Below are 17146 nucleotides of genomic sequence, written 5' to 3' on the forward strand. Positions count from 1 at the left end.
CAAGTTGCTGTACTCTGTCGTCTACTCTAAGCCATCCTAGGTTGTCAAAGTGGGCAGGGGTGAGGTGGGTTCTAGGAGTCAGGTCAAGTAGTAGTCTGACTAGCTTGTTTTGAGATGTTTGTAATTTGTTTTTTAGTGCCTTTGAGGTGCTTTGGTACCATGAGGTGCAAGCATAGTCGTAGTACCCTTGAATGAGTGCTCCTGCTAGAGTCTTCAGGGTATTCTTGTTTACCAGAGAGGAGATCCGGTACAAGAATCGCGTTCGTTGGTTGACTTTTTTTATTACATTGGATGCCATTTTGTCACAGGAAAGATTAGCCTCTAGGATGGAACCCAGGTAGGTAATTTCATCTTTCCTTGTGACAATATTGTCACCCACTGTAACCGAGAAGTCGTCAGTCTTGCTGAGTTTGTTATTTGAACCGAAGAGAATGGACTCTGTTTTGCCCATGTGTAATGATAGTTTGTTGTCGGCGAGCCATATGCAGATTTTGCCTAGTTCCGAGCTGAGGGCTTTTTCAACCTGTAACTTGTTCTTGTCAGAGACCAGCAGGGCTGAGTCGTCCGCAAACAGGAACAAGTTGCAGTCACAAGCTGACGACATGTCATTTGCATAAATTAGGAATAGTAGCGGTCCTAGTATGCTTCCTTGTGGAACACCACAGCTCACTGTGAGGGGGGGGGATAGGGTACCGTTTACTTCCACCATCTGTTCCCTCCCCTCCAGGTAGGATTGTATCCAGCTCACTGATAAACTATCAAAACCAATTGCTTTTAGCTTGTCAATCAGAATGGTGTGATTGACAGTGTCGAAGGCCTTTTGTAGGTCCAGCATGACCATGCCGCAGTATTTGCCCGCGTCCACCTCTTGTTTGATGTGGTCGTTCAAGTAGAGAAGGCATGTGTCAGTGGAGTGGGATGTTCTGAAGCCAGATTGGAATTCGTAGATTAGATTTTTTTCCGCGAGGTATTTTTCGATCTGTTCGTATACTATTTTTTCCATGACTTTCGAGATGGATGTAAGGATAGAAACAGGGCGGTAGTTACCCGGGTCTAATTTGCTGCCCTTTTTGTGCAGGGGTGTTACTCTCGCAATTTTGAAGTCCTTGGGGACGTGTCCCTGTTTTATGGAGAGGTTTATTATGTGTGTGATGACTGGGGTGATGGCTGCTGCTGAGTCTCTGAGGAATTTGGAGGGGATGTTGTCATGGCCAGTGGCCTTGTTTGGTTGGAGGGCGCTCAGTTTTTTGAGTACCTCATCTGTAGTTACTATTTCCAGTTTGAAGTCGTCTTTGTGGACGCCTAGGTTCATGTAGTATGCTACTATGTGTTCTACCCCATACTGCCCTGAGTGGGAGGGTAGTTTGTTTACCAGTGTTGTGGCTATGTTTGTGAAGAAAGTGTTTAAGTAATTGGCTACATCCAGCTTGTCTGTGATGAGCGTGTTGTCCGTCTTTATGTTTATGTTTGAGAACCTGGTTTTGAGTTTTTTACTGCAGCCTAGTTGATTGTTGAGTAATTTCCAAAGTTCACGTGGTTTATTTTTGTTTTCCTCGGTTTTGTCATTGATGAAATTTTTTTTTGCAGTTTTGATCATGGAGTTTACGTCATTTCTTAGTCTGTTTCTTTCTAGTTTTAGTTCAGTCACGTGGTCAAAGTGTTCTGTATGTAGGATAACGGCTATCAACATTTATATAGATCAATAGTTATTAATAGCGAAATACTCTGCCGTTTGTGTTTTTCCCCCAATGAGATGTGAAAGATGTACAATACGACAGTATTCTTTGAGTATTTTCCTCTCGTTCTATGTCTGTGTGGATAAACACAGTCGACACACACAAATTAACTAGAATCTCTATACTAGACAATTCCGCGCGGGGAAATTGTGAAAGTGTGGGTGATGCCTCTATTATGACATCATACTGTGACATCACAAATGTTCTAGAATATTCTAGTATGACATCATACTGTGACATCACAAATGTCCTATTATGACATCATACTGTGACATCACACTGTGCCATTCATTCCTTATGGGCCGAAATGTTCCCTTTTAGCCAAAATGTAGCCAAACGGTGCGGTGAAACTTTCCAAAAAGTAATAGCAACTCCAGTTGGAGCAAGCCGGTCGTTTTGATACCGTACACTTGTGTGTGGTGTGGTGTGAAAGCTCTGGCAGGAGTTACTGGACAAAAATCGGCAGAATAACAGAAGAATAAATAAATAGTATAGATTAGAACCCACACTAATAAGCATCATAGCTTTATATTTTGGAAGTGAACGTCAGCCTTCAATACAACTTGAAAACAGAAGGACACCAGAGGGAGCTCCACAAATCATGTTAAACCCAGATTCGGCTCAAACAAGCAATTATGCCACATCAATGTGGAACGCCCTACCCAAAGCTGTAAAGGAATGTCAATCACTACCCACTTTCAAAACCACTCTCATAGAACACCTATGGGAGACTGCAATTCGAAACTGTTCCCTGTAAATGTCCTAACCCAACCCCCTCCAATGTACAGTAAATGACCAAGTATGGTTGTCAATATTCCAATGTACAGTTTTGCTTGTACAGTTGTACAGTGTCCCCCACCCACCCCTCCTACCCACCCAACCACCTCCAATGTACACCCCCCCCCCCCACCCACCCAACCCCCCCCCACCCCACCCCACCTACCCAACCTCCTCCAATGTACAGTTTCTACGTCAAATGTATACTCTCTTTTCTAGACTCTTTGTATCACAAACAGTACTGTATTTGCAAATCTGGTATGTCATAAATGTATAGATGTAACAGTACTGTCTATCTGTATGTCTGTATGTCATATATGTTATGATGAATTGAAAAATGGGGGACCCTGATGTAAACAAGACGAAAGTCTTTCTCTGGTCTGCATCCCCTACTGTACTGTACCCATACTGCAATCTGTTAATAAAGTTTTCAATCAATCAATCAATGGTTTGGAAATACGCTACCCCCCTCTTCCACCAATAGCGCAGGAAGATATTGGCGCGAGGGGAGTGCGCCAATGAAAACACAGTTTGCTGCTATGTTACACTATCACTTCCGCATTCTGCTCAAGTGAATGGTTCTTTCTGCGTTTAGTCGAGTAAAACCTGAGGGCAACATGGATGAGGCAACTGTAGACGTTGGCTCAAGTTATTCTGGCAAGATTCCCGAACGACTACTGAAACGGGATCAAGCGAGGCTTCATGACGTTGAACGGAGAAAAGAGGCCAAAGAGAGCCAGTCTGTCACGGAGGAGAAAAGGGAGTTCTTCTCCAGCACTTTCAACAGTGAGCGGGAGGCAATCGAGCAATTGCTGGCCAGCTGCTCTGATGACGATCGCGTGATGGCGACTCGAACCCTGGAGGAGGTAACAACAAAAACACAACAGCTGCAAAAGTTCTTAAACGATAGCATGATGTTTCTTCCGCAATACGAGCTAAGTCGGGCTCAAGCATCACTGCAAAAGCTTCAAAACACCCTGGATGAGAAAAGAGAACAGGTCTTGCCCAAGAAGAAATTTGCTTTCAGGGCACGTAGTAAAGCTCAAGAAAAAGCAGCCACGCCTACACCTGCTGTCATACTTCCTGATGCTAACACACTTGCAGATGCAGGTAATGCCAAAGAAGTAGATGGAACCGTCAACTTGGCTCAATGTGGTTTCTCCAATATGGACTCTGTGATTCTGACCATGACAGCAGAGGAGATCGAGAAACAGGATGTCCTGTTAACTCACCTGACTAACTGCAAGGTGCGTCTGTTTGGCTCTCCCAGCACCATCCACATCAAGCACATCACTGGCTGTGAGATCCTGAGCGGGCCTGTGGCGAGTTCTGTGTTTGTTGATCATTGTAGCGACAGTACTCTGTCCTTCCCATGTCAGCAGCTGCGGACTCACAACACGACTGACACACGGGTGTACCTGCATGTCACCAGCCGAGCCATCATTGAGGACTGCCGTGGGGTGAGCTTCGCCCCCTTCTCCTGGTCCTATCCAAGTATGGTTGAGGACTTTACTGTGTCTGGCCTGGACCAGAACAGGAACAACTGGACCCAGGTGGATGACTTTAACTGGCTTGCTGCAGGAACACCTTCCCCGAATTGGACTGTAATTCCAGAAGAAAATAGAAAAACTACTTGGGACCTCTAACTAAGGTTCAAGTTAGCTCAGCTTGCCAAAGTAGCCACCCGATTGCAATCATCTGTTATTTTCTTTCCACTTCATGTTACCTATGATATCCATGGGTAAAAGGTTTCGATTAACTAATAGGGTTAATTTGCATAGTGATGGCCATTTGTATGCATGTTCAGTTCCATACTAACATTATCTCCCCAAGTGCTCATTAATATTATTCTGTCATACAATATGGGCTCTGCTCCACCTTAATTTGGTCTCTCTGAGACAAAGTTGTCTCTTCCATACAAATATTGATTATAAAATTGGGTGAAGACTAGGACTAACTGCAAGCTTTTTCATGTGTAGATGCGTCTGCAACTTTGCGGAGAAGTGAAACATGAATATTGTGTGTGAAGCATGGCCTTGCTGGAAAAAGACCATCCATGCTCTGTAAACCTACCCTGGGTAAAGGCTGCCTTCTGTAGACTGGACAGTGTGATTAGCAGAAAATATTTGAATGCCATTAGCTTAATTATCACATTTGCATTTCTGTGGGGGTGCTCTGATCAATCTGGCAAGCAATCCTTATCAACAGATTGCAGAGGAAATTATTTTCCACAGTAGATGTGTACATAACACAACTAAGACATACAGGATTTACGGGTCGGGAACACTTAATTATAGGGGTCAGATAGCGGAGACAAAACCTTAAGTCGTTTATTAGCCACCACCAGTGTGCTGCTTTTCATTCCATCTTAAATTTGTGAAAATATTCATAATCCGTGTAGTCTACCCTCTGTGTGCAGGATCTTGTCAATTAAAAGTAATCATTTTCTATTTAAACCCCATACTAGCAACACTAGTACACTACAAACCATCCATACAACTGCTGACAAAGTATATGACGCTGGAGTGGTTGAAAGATATTTTAGCTTTTGTAAAAAGCACTTAACACTGGTTGAAAGATATTTGCACTTTTGTGAATTCTGATTGAAGGGCAGAGAACAGTCTGGGTTCAAAATGTGCCTTGTCATTAGCATTAGTAGCACCCTTTGGCCCTTTTGAGGTGAGTGTTAGATGTTTACATCTAGAGTTCAGTTTTTCTTGGAACTCTAGATTCAATGACTCGTAATAGTCTTGTATTAGTGCATCATTAGAATGTTAATTTATAAAAATTCTAATGTCACAAGTGGTTGTACAACTCAAAGGCTTAAGTTGCTTCCTTATGTATTATATTTGTTATGAATTGACTGTCTGCTATTGAAAATAAATGCAAATAAAGAGTGGCTTCGAAATGGAATGGGCCTGTGTTTTTGTGTTAACAACCTTACCCTAGGTGTCTTTGTGATAATCAGCAGCAGCTCTCGGTGCAATCCAGGAAAGACTTGATTTGGTCAACATAAGCATGTGACCGTGCCAGACAACCTATTTGATTGTGTTGGCCAACTACCTGGATTGCAAGTGACAATATGTAGAGTGTTGTGTGCACATGTTTTGAATGTGTGGGTGTATCCATTCCAATACACTCACAACACAAGCATGTTTTGTGAAGAACAAATATAGTGATTCACTGGGTCAAAAAATTATAAAGAAAGTAATCAAATCAGGTGCCATTTTAAGGGTGGTGGCGGTGCAATTGGTATATTAAATACAGAGGCTGTCCATCTTATAATTGGATTAAAATGTATTGTACAGCACAAGTACAGTACAACAAAAAAGGTTGGCACCCAACAAGTGCAATATTAATATACAATGTACAGCTGGTTAAACTAGTTAATTAAGTACTACTGGGTGTAGTGCTAATCAGATATTTGAACAGAGTTGTAATACCAATATGTACAGCATTACAGGTGTAAAGACTGGCCATAGTCATACTGACCTGCAGCGTAACTAGTAATGGATATGTATAGTATACTGATACTAAAAGGATTATCTGCAGATATAGAAAGACTGATGTGGATATATATATATACGGTATACAGAATTATTGTACATGTTATATGGGTAATATGCAGGTGTATTAGTAGGTATATAGGAGTATTGTATTCAGATATGGATATCTTTATATATGCAGCAAATAATAGATATATAATGTATATATGCAATATAAACGCAACTGTTGTACATCCTATCATACAGAGTATATGGGTCGATTATAGTGAGGTGGGTAGTTGTAGACAGTGAAAGCAGGTATGTATAAATTGAATAGGCAACAGAGTTCAGAGTTGTACAGTATAGCTAACAGCCTAGTTTAAGTTAAATTTGTTTTTACCCAGGGATGGTGCACATTAATGAACATCTTCAGTTTCCACATCAATGTGCCAGATTTGAGCTAAATAGCTAGTTTCCATCTGTAGTGCCTGCCTAGTATGCATGTCTTTATGGTGTGGGAGGAAACCGGTGTACCCGGACGAAACCCACGCGAACACAGGGAGAACATGACATTGTTTACATTGTAAACTCCACACAGAAAGGCCCCCTGCTGGTGTTCGAACCCAGGACCTTCTTGCTGTGAGGCAGCAGTGCTAACCACTGTGCCGCCCACAGTGTTGTAATGTAGGCCAGGGGTTCTCAACCTTTCTGCTGCCAAGGCACCCCCGTGTTCAATAAAATATTCCAGGGCACCCCTACATACGATAAAGACTTTTCCGGTCCTGTCTTTTTTGCTACAATGATGACAAAAGTGCTTGCTTTCAAAATAATGTTTATTTAAGAAACCGGGAAACACATTTGTGTGTATATGCCTATATAATGCATTATTAACAGGTGTTTCAGGTCTAAATGGCTTAGTACTGTTGACATTACACTGCTTGTAGTAGTAAATCAAATAGCATATTTCTTTAAATAAAAGTACAGAAAATTATCACTAAAGTGCTGCACACTTTTCCATAAAAATTGCATATTTGGATAAGTGTGACCATTTCTCAAAAACTGAAAATCACATATTTTTTTTTAAATACAGAAAAGGATCACTAAAGTGCTATATGTTGCAGCTGCACTGTTCTCCATAGCATATTTGAAAAGAAAAGGATCACCAAGTTACCATTTCTCAAAAAATATAAATAAATACAGAAAATAAGCACTCGTTCACTCAGTGGACATTTCTAGCTCAATGCGAGGTCTGCTGCTGCTGGCTAATAATAAGGTCAATACGTGGGGAGATCTTTGACAAGGCAACACAACACGCATGTCATCATCAAGGCTCAACTTGGCCCTATATTTTGTTTTCAGAGCTGTCATGGATGAAAAGCCAGCTTCACACAGATATGTGGTGCTGAATGGTATCAACACCTTAACTGCTGCATCATGAGATACTTGGTACTCAGCACCACACTCTGAAACTAGCTCTCCAGGTGGTATCACAGATGAGATTTCAATGAGTTCTTCCAAGAGTTTGGATGGAGATGTGTCAAGTTTCAAGTTTCAAGTTTCTTTAATAGTTGTCATACAGAAGTACAGAATACTTTTGTACAAAATGCTTCTTACTGTTGCGCTCCAGAGACTGTGCAAGACAAGATAAGTATGAAATAAAATAACATAGTAAAATTAGAAGTAAAAAAAATGAGGTCACAGTGTTCAGTTTAGACATATGTACAATGTTCGATGCAGAATAGACGTAGTTACCATACAATATACAATACTGTGCAGTGTACTAATATACAATACTATATAGTGCAAGGCAGAAATGGAGAAATGGGACGAGGTGCAATTTAGGTACAATTCACAGTAGGTGTACGAGTTGTAGTGCAAATCCTTTATCAATAAATATAAAGTGTAAGTGTGTTTGTGTGATCTAAAGTGTGGAGAGTGGGTGCTGCAGTGTGTTGTTTGTTTGAGTGAGTGTGTGCGTGTGGGTGTGTGTGCTGTGTGCATTTGATGGTTGTTGCATAGTGATTATTGTTCGTTTAGCGATTATTGTTCGTTTAGCAGCCTGATGGCCTGGGGATAGAAGCTTCTTCTGAGTCTTTCTGTGCTCGCCTTAAGACTCCGGTATCGCTTGCCTGACCGCAGCAGTTCAAAGAGGCAGTTGTTTTGTCTCAATGTTGTCTGTAAAGTTTTTTTTTTATCCAAAGTAACTTGGTGATCCTTTTCTGTGTTTTATTAAATAATGATTTTCAGATTTTGAGAAATGGTCAAACTTATCCAAATATGGTATTTTCATGGAAAACAGTGCAGCTGCAACAGATAGCACTTTAGTGATAATTTTCTGTAATCCAAAAAAAAAAAAATCTCAAGGCACCCCTGGCGAGAACCGCTTGGAGTCAGAGTGGAGGTGGCAGTCCGCAAGGATATTCAGGTGCTCTTTGTGAATTAAAAATCAAGATGTAACCAAGCGTGTTTGTGTGTGTCCATTCCTCCTGGGAATTGTATGTATACACTTGATGGATCCCAATGACCACCTGCATCCTCTTATCTTTTCTGGGTGGGCCTTCACATAGACAGCACCTTTACTTTACTGTGCACACATCCTGTTTGCATTGAACCTCAGGGACCCCGTTCTGTGAATGGAGACATTCACCACCTCCACCTTCACCCCCCCCCGGTCTCAGTTAACTGTTACCTGTCCTCATTCTGGGTCCCAGTGTGTTCCATCAGGCCAACCGTGACCACGTGAACGTTCAAACCAATTATGGTCACTGGCCGAAGCTTACAATCAGGCTCATCTTCTGTAGAGGGATTTTTGCAAATGGGATCAGGCTGCTTACAGGGGCTTAGCATGACGTACTGCAACTTTGAGTTTAATCATGAGGATCCTCGGCAATCCTCCACCTCCGAAGGGAAGGGAGCACCACAATTAGCTTCACCTGCGTGATAAGATAGTGTTAAGGTGGGGGGAAAATTTTTATCAAAGTTGGACAAAAACTATAACCTGATGAATTGAGGGGGGTTTCGTCACAATGGAAGAGGAAATGTCTTTTCAGAAATAACCGCGGTGCTTCCCAGGGTCCCCATGGTTTCTTCATCTCTGCTCCTTAGCTGTGGGATGGATTACAGGCTGAACTGACTCTTCTGCCCTGTCGGACCAGCCAGAGGAGACCCTGATCACAGAGACAAGGACATAGGAACTGAGGCTGCAGGTTGGAGCGTCCAGGAGGAGCAAATATCCTTATCGAGGGCCCAACCCTATAGAAACCCAGATACCTCTGTGGTGTAATTTGTCTTTCTTGTTCACTGTTCCAAGAACACACACAGGTTGAACAATGGCTTTAATGAAGGTCAAGTTTGATCAGAAAAAGCGAGTAAAGCTTGCTCAGTTCGTCTGGTTCATGTACTGGTTCTCTGTGATGGCCGGTGTGCTGGTCTTCAGCATGGGCCTGTTCTTTAAGATCGAGCTGCGGAAGCGCTCGGAACTCATGGATAACAATGAGAGCCACCTTTTGCCCAACCTGCTCATAGTCGTGGGTCTAGTGGCCTGCGGTGTCAATGCCTTTGGAGGCAAAGTCTGCTACGACTCACTGGATCCTTTGAAGTTTGCCAAGTGGAAGCCCATGTTGAACCCCTTTTTGGTCGGATGTGTGATTTTCAACTCCTTGCTATTTCTAACGGCCCTGCTGTGTTTCATTATGAGGATCCCCCTGCAGTTCACCCTGGCCGAGGGGCTGAAGAACGGCATGAGGTACTACAAGGACACAGACACACCCGGACGCTGCTACATGAAGAGAACCCTGGACCTGATGCAAATGGAGTTCCGTTGCTGCGGAAACAACAACTACAGGGATTGGTTTGAGATCCAGTGGGTCAGCAACCGCTACCTGGACTTCAGCGCAAAGGAAGTCAAAGAGTGAGTGACAAGAGCTAGAATCTGCTGATTCTACTCATATAACCGTTAAAAAGCCAGTATGCATAACTTGAGCGTAAATCAGTGAGAGAGAGAGTGCATCAGCTATTTAATATGATGTGGCTTACTGGGTGAAAATATGCTTTTTGTTTTACCAAAGTATCAACAACAAAGAGCATATGATTGAGATGGGTTTCCTTTTAAAGGGGTGTCTTTGCAAAGTCAGGGTTCAACATGAGTGGATTTGAGGTAAAGGAGGGGGGGGGGGGCAGGTGGTATTGAGCAAATACTAGGTCACTTTCCTCTATTGTAAGGATTAGAAGGTCAGTATCAAGCTCTAGTGATGGTGGATGGTGACGAGGGGGTTGGGGGGAGAGGTTGCAGGGAAGTGTTATGGATAGTGGGGCTTTGGTGATTAGGTACAATAATAGGCACAGTATAGTGGGCAAGGTGGATGCAGCGGGGGGGGGGGGGGGTTAAGCTGAAGAGCAATTATCCTGTGTGAATATTTGCAGTAAGGTGATGAAGGTCTAGGTTGTGGATATAATGTGTTACCATATGTATAATTGTATAGTTCAGTCAATGAGGTATGTGTGAGGACATGTATGCAGGAGACAGATAATTGAATCTAAGTGAGGTGAAGTATTTGAAAAAAGAATAAAGGCTGCAGTTTGTTCTTAGTGGCTAATCTTGGTCGATTGCATTTCCTTATCCTTTAGGGCTTAATGTCCTGTCCAATCAGCACAGGGCTCTGGCAACACCCTATGAATGGAGCAGCCTAGTGAGACGTTAATAGGCAGATAGGACCCGATAGAAAGAGAGTGATTCACCCATAATCATGGACTCTCACAGTCACAGCTAAATTGCCGTACAGTTGACGAGTAACATCCCGTTGTGGTGTTGATTGTTCTGCTGGCTTTTGCATTAAGATAACTGTTTGATCCGAGGGAACTACATTGCCCATAGTAATGATAGTAATAGAAATCAAGAATCAAGAGGTTTATTTGTCACATACATACCAGGGCATACAGTGAAATGCGGGTGGTCATGCCCGCATTGATTGTGCAAAATACAATAATAAAAATAGGCATAGAAAAAAAGAAACATAGAAAAAATAAAATAGATAAGACACAAGATATGCATGGTAAAAAAAAAAAGGCATGCTAAGTTCCTGAGAAACTGGTTCCTATATACACTACTATACAATATACAATTTACAATTTTAACTCTTAATGTATCTAAACTATACTATTAGTACCTCCTTCCTTTAAAGTGACTTTCTATTTTTTTAAAGTGACATTTTGTTTAAGTGATTGTTTTAGCGGTTGCCGTGTGTGTGTGTGTGTGTGTGTGTGTGTGTGTGTGTGTGTGTGTGTGTGTGTGTGTGTGTGTGTGTGCGTGCGTGTGTGCCCATGTGTACTTGTGAGTGGAGAGTTCAGTGTTCAGTGTTCTGATGGCCTGCCTGGCGGAAGAAGCTGAGCCAGAGTCTCTCTGTTCTTGCAGCGTGTGACCGTAGGCGCTTGCCTGACCGCAGCAGCTTGAACAGGCTGTTGTTGGGGTGGTGGGGGTCTTTCATAATTCTGCAGGCTCTGGATTTGCACCTCCTGTTATATAAGTCCTGCAGGGGTGGTAGTGCAATACCCGTAGTACGCTCTGCTGAGCGCACCACTCTCTGGAGTGCCTTCTGTGCCGTGCTGTTTCCAAACCAGGCAGTGATGTTTCCAGTCAGAATACTCTCTACAGCCCCGGAATAGAAGGAGTGGAGTGGAAAAGCCCTAGACGTGACAGACCTTAATCTTAAACGCTTGATATGTGTTATGTAACCATGTAAACCAATTGACTTACTCCCTTTTGTTTTCTAAAAGTTACGCATTGTATTTTACTTTTCAATTTAACTCTTCAGACGAAGAACTTGGTTTTACGTTTTTAGATGAACGGTGTTTTTATCTAAAGACAATCATTTGGATTGTTGTGTTCCTTGATAGATGGTAGAGGTAGTTGAGTACTTTAGGGTTATGTATCACATTCACACTTTAAGTGATTTGGATTGACTACAATTGAAAATGTATTGACTGTGAAAACCTTAAACTGACATTGCTTATAATTCTTTTGAAGGGTTCAATTATGGTTCAATACTATTCTGTGCATGTTAACAGTGTTTTACTACAGTATCACTGTAGTTATTAAAGTAATAATCTCATATAAATAAATGTCTAATTTGCCACTCTATTGCCAATTGATATAACAATAGTGATTCTACCTGTACCCAGTCCATTAATGCTTTTACATGTGCTGTTCTTGGCTGTTCTAAACACTGGTGTCTGGTAGGACATTCCCTGGAAAATCATTCAGCATAGGAAGTGATACATTTTATGTCACCAGCAGCAAGAGCAGTTTGTTTGTAATGAATTCAAGATCATTCTAAAGGCAGTCAATAGAGTGCAAAAAAACGCAATAGCAATGACCACGTATCACCAATAGATGTCCCCAAAACAAACCAAAATGAGGATCTTGAGGATTACCACTTTTTAGTTTTAAGTATCACTGCACTTTCCGTTGCCCTACTGCTGTCAATCCAACCTGAGATTCCCATTCCAGAGCAGAACAGGCACCAAGTACACACATACTGTATAGTACACACACACACACACACCCACGGTGACAAGGGTGGATATAGTCATATTCTCAAACAGAAGGGTTCCAAGAAGAGGAGTTAAATGAACAGTATCACATGTTCTACATATAACTTGCAACACTGTGTATGATATACACCCCAGTCTTCCTCCTTTTTATTTATTTGTATTTATTTAACCAGGAAGCCCCTTGAGATTAAAATCTATTTTTCAAGGGAGAGACATTGCCAAGATAGCACACCATTACAAAGTTACAAAATTATAAAATGTAAAAAAAAACAGACAAGAGACTATTAATACTAAATAAAAAAAAATATTAAATAAAAAAAATAGAGCATGTTAAAAACAGACAAGGGACAATACATAATACAAAATCCAGTTTACGAATATCAATTGCACTCTTTTTAACTCCCAGGGAGACAAAATCAAGTTTATTTCATGACCAGCTGAAATAGGAGAAAACTGCTCTACCAAATTCTGAGCAAATCCTGGGTGTTAGAGCAGCTAGTAGAGCGAAGATTATAACAGATTTTTTTGTATTTTATTTTTTTATTATTTTTTAAACAAACATATAAACAAACATGACAACACACGATAAGATATACAAGCATTAATTGTCAGGGCACATCCAATGAGATCACCTTTTAGTTAGTTGTCTTATATAAGATATACCCATAATACCTGTTATCTAAAAAAAAAACCTACACACATATGCTCAGCTCGAACCCCCCCCTCCCGGACCCCACCTTGAGAAGTACCTCCACTATCCCTCGCACCTAACCAGACACTACCATTATAAGCTAGCTTTTATTCTCTCCACCACTTCTAACCACATTGACATTTTGGATTCATTGAGACCCAGAATTCTTGCTGTAGATATTTCATGGTAAATTACATCGAGATATGTAAGAAACCAAACTTTACGGCACATTTTTTCCGGTTGAAACCAGCGTGATGCGATCAGCTTTTTGGCTACTGTGATACCCGATAAAACCAATCTCTTTAGCTGTGGATTCACTGCAAACTCAAAAACATCATTCAACAGCAATACCGAGGGGTGTACAGGTATATTCCAAGATACGAGTTTTGATATTTGTTGGGTCACATCTTTCCAGAATGCCTTAACTGGTGAGCAGTCCCAATACATGTGCATAAATGTCCCTTCGTCCCCATTTGTACATTGGGTGCATTTGGAATCTTGTTTGAGCCCCATTCGGCACAGTCTTATAGGAGTCAAGTATGTCCTGTGAATATAGTTAAGATTGATTTGTTGATGATCCGGGTTCCTTGATGTAAGTCGGACATTTGCCCAGGCTCCTTGCCAATCAAAGTCATTTTCCAGGTCTGGTATATCCCTCCTCCAGACAGAGTCAAGTTGGAGGGTTTCATACGAGGACGTTAGTAATTGATGATAACATTCTGAAACAAAACCTCTCGATGTCTCTCTTGCGTAGAAGAATTTGTGGTATCTGTGGTGTTCAATTGGTCTGTCTAATGGAACACCGTGAGACTTCAAACATAGCTCTAACTGTTTGTGAAAAAGCCATGTGGACTTGGTGAGATTACATTTTTTGCGTATTTCTTTATCACTACAAAAACCCTGTTTGTTAAAAACATCCCCTAATGAGTGTATGCCTTGCTCTTCCCATATAGGGAATCTTATAGGTCGTTTTCCAATTAAGAGAGCATTGTTATTGAATAAGGGAATAAGAGATTATAACAGATTTTATAGCATAGTAAATATCTAAATTGATTTGATGTTACTTACAAGCTAATGGGTATTTGGATTGAATGAATGAATGAATGAATGAATGAATTAATGAATGAATGAATGAATGAATGAATGAATGAATGAATGAATGAATGAATGAATGACTTTATTTGACAATATAAAAAATAAACATGTGACAGAAAGCACAGTCAGGATATACTGCCAAGGATGAAACACAAAAAAGCTCGGATCTTATTTCCATTGTGGTCCTTGTAGGGGGGTAGGGGATTAATGAGGCTAATAACACTAAGATCTACTAATGATCTGACCACAGTACACAGTGATTTTATTTTATTTTATTTTATTAGGTGCGATAGCAACCAGCTAGTCTTCCTGGGGTCCAGACACAAAAAAACATACAAAAACAATCACTATTGCAAAAACAAAATTATTAAAAGTCAGTACACACAATGCATAATGAAACTACTGTAACAATTAAGATAGCTAAAATTACATTAGTGTAAACCAAAAACAAAAAATTACTTTACAGTGTTAAAAACAATTGAAAAACAATTTAAGATTCTTTTTAAAAGTGAATCTACTGTAAATGCAGCAGAGGTTCCGAGGCAGGCCATTCCAAAGAGTTAATGCTCTAAAAATAAAAGATCTCCCCAAAGCGCTGGTTCTAGGACATGGCAATTCAAGCTGCCCACTACTGGAACCTCTAGTGCATAGGTGTCAAACTCATTTGATGTGGCCCCCAAGAGCTCTGGTAATTTAATTTTTTTTTTAAACATTAATCTTGGGTTCAAAAATAGCGGCGTTAAAAGAATTGTGGGTTAATGCGTTAATAAAGCTTTAACTTTGACAGCCTTAGGCCCTGTTTAGACGGAAACGCTAGCAGGTGAATCCGCAAAAATATTTTTTCGGATGTGCCTTTCGTTTATACGGAAACAGCGTTTTTACGGGGTGAAACCGCAAAAAAGTGAGACTACCTTCCAGGGTGGAATTCCTAGAAACGATAAACCTTTGCGCTATCATCTAAACTGTCAAACCGCATAAAACGATGACGAAAGGGTTGTCAAGGCTCTCGTCGCGTGTACTGCTTACATCACAGGCATGCGCCAGTAGCCTAGAAGCGTAAACAAAGCATGTCTGATTCTATCCATGGCGATCACCTGAAGGCTACATTGGCAGTACTTTTAAATACACAAGAATCTGTCCCGCGGTGTGACTGGACCCACTGTCTGTGAGTGACTCTGCTTTGGTCCAATCACATTCCCCACCCACAGTCTGCGAATCAGAGGCAGAGTAGGGCGGGTCTTCACAGCACGTCATGTGACATATGCGCCAATCGTGTGACAGCGGGGCTCAGTCGTCTCGAGTCGTTACAGCCTCGTCTGCACGGAGAATTCCATCCCAAAACACTAGTCTAAACGCAAAATTAAAAGTGAGACCGCAAGACGACTTTTGCAGTTTCTGTTCAGACTCTCTCCGTCTAAACGTAGCCTTAGTTATTACACATTCTTACACACATGTATGTTGAACATCTGAGGTATTGATGAAGTAACAAAGGAAAAAAGCCAAAAGCACTTACTCCTCAGACATTCTTTGACAATTTTACAGCCCAAAATACAAAAAAGATCCAGGCGGAATAGGTAACAAAGGGTTGAAGAAATATTGTCTGAACTGTCAGATGCAAATTGGCTGTGTGACATAACCGAGCATCTCGCTCAATTGAATAAGAAGCTGTAGGGACGCAAACAAGTCCCACCCAAAACTTGACCAATATAGTTGTGAACTGAGACAACCCTTATTTTTATTTTTTTTAGTACAGTTACAGTTGTGTGTTCATGCAGACACATAATAGCAATTTCATTACGAATTGAAAATGGGGGACCCTGATGTAAACAAGTCGAAAGTCTTTCTCTGGTCTGCATCCCCTTAACAATTGTGTGTATTGAGCTGTACTGTACTGTACCCATTCTGCAATCTGTTAATTAAAGTTAATTAAACTATCTTCCATTAGTTGGATGTATGGCCTCTACAAGGTTGTGTGCAGCCATTTGTTTTTGTAACATCTTCTACATCTGTCCCACGTGTTCTTTGCAGCTCACAGTTGTTAGTTCTGCCCCTCTTGACTGTGACAAAAAGGTTTTGAACAAACTTAATGTCATAGCTTGTATTTGATGATATTCTTCTTTGTTATTTACTTGAATGGTTTGATCATTGATTGATGGAGTAATATGGGGTTCTGATAAACTGAAATTATTTGTTAAAATAACATAAGCTAACATATATTTTTACATCTATGCAAATGCATATGCAATATGTATAACTTGAATAAGTAATAAATACAGAAATAACATGTTTAACAATATGTAAATGAGTAGCTACATTTATTTGACATTACATTAACATTTATACGGTCTTTGGCCCTTTGAGGGCAACCATAATGCTGATGTGGCCCTCTGTGAAAATGAGTTTGACACCCCTGCTATAGTGTAATGCTTGTGCACAGTATTACTAAAAACAATCTGATTATGTATAAAAACAGGAGTTTTACTGCTCATGACCAACTTGAACAGCACAAGTATATTAAAAGACAATCACTTTTTAACGTTAAGCCAAGAGAGGCGGGCATGCATACGGCTCACATTAGACCTTAGTGAGCAGCCCAGTACCAACTGTGCTGCCCTGTTCTGGACCACCTGGAGCTTCCTGAGGTCACCACTGGCAGCAGATGACCACATCGCAGAGCAATAGTCAAGATGACATAAAACTAAACTTTGCACTATCTGACATAAAAGGGGACGGGCAACAAAAGAAGCACATTTCCTGGAAATACCAATTGCTCTTCCCATTTTTAAAACAATATAATTAATATGCTGAGACCA

The 17146-nt window shown here is 41.0% G+C and overlaps 2 protein-coding genes across 2 annotated transcripts in view; both read left to right on the plus strand.

The window, feature by feature from the left end:
- The first annotated feature begins 3081 nt into the window (after positions 1–3081).
- tbcc (tubulin folding cofactor C) lies at positions 3082–5426 on the plus strand. Its single transcript, XM_084323449.1, has one exon. The coding sequence runs from the start codon at positions 3089–3091 to the stop codon at positions 4157–4159; it is 1071 nt and encodes a 356-aa protein (XP_084179575.1). The 5' UTR covers positions 3082–3088; the 3' UTR covers positions 4160–5426.
- A 3901-nt stretch (positions 5427–9327) lies between these two features.
- The window catches only part of prph2a (peripherin 2a (retinal degeneration, slow)), a gene marked incomplete at both ends in the record, with an annotated part of 30979 nt that continues 23160 nt past the window's right edge, over positions 9328–17146 (plus strand). The window contains one exon of the mRNA XM_084323341.1: positions 9328–9908. Coding sequence (XP_084179467.1) covers positions 9328–9908 — 581 coding nt within the window. The remainder of the gene's footprint in view (positions 9909–17146) is intronic.

This window comes from Notolepis coatsorum, assembly GCF_963971535.1.
Source record: "Notolepis coatsorum genome assembly, chromosome: 10".
Taxonomy (NCBI): Eukaryota; Metazoa; Chordata; class Actinopteri; order Aulopiformes; family Paralepididae; genus Notolepis; species Notolepis coatsorum.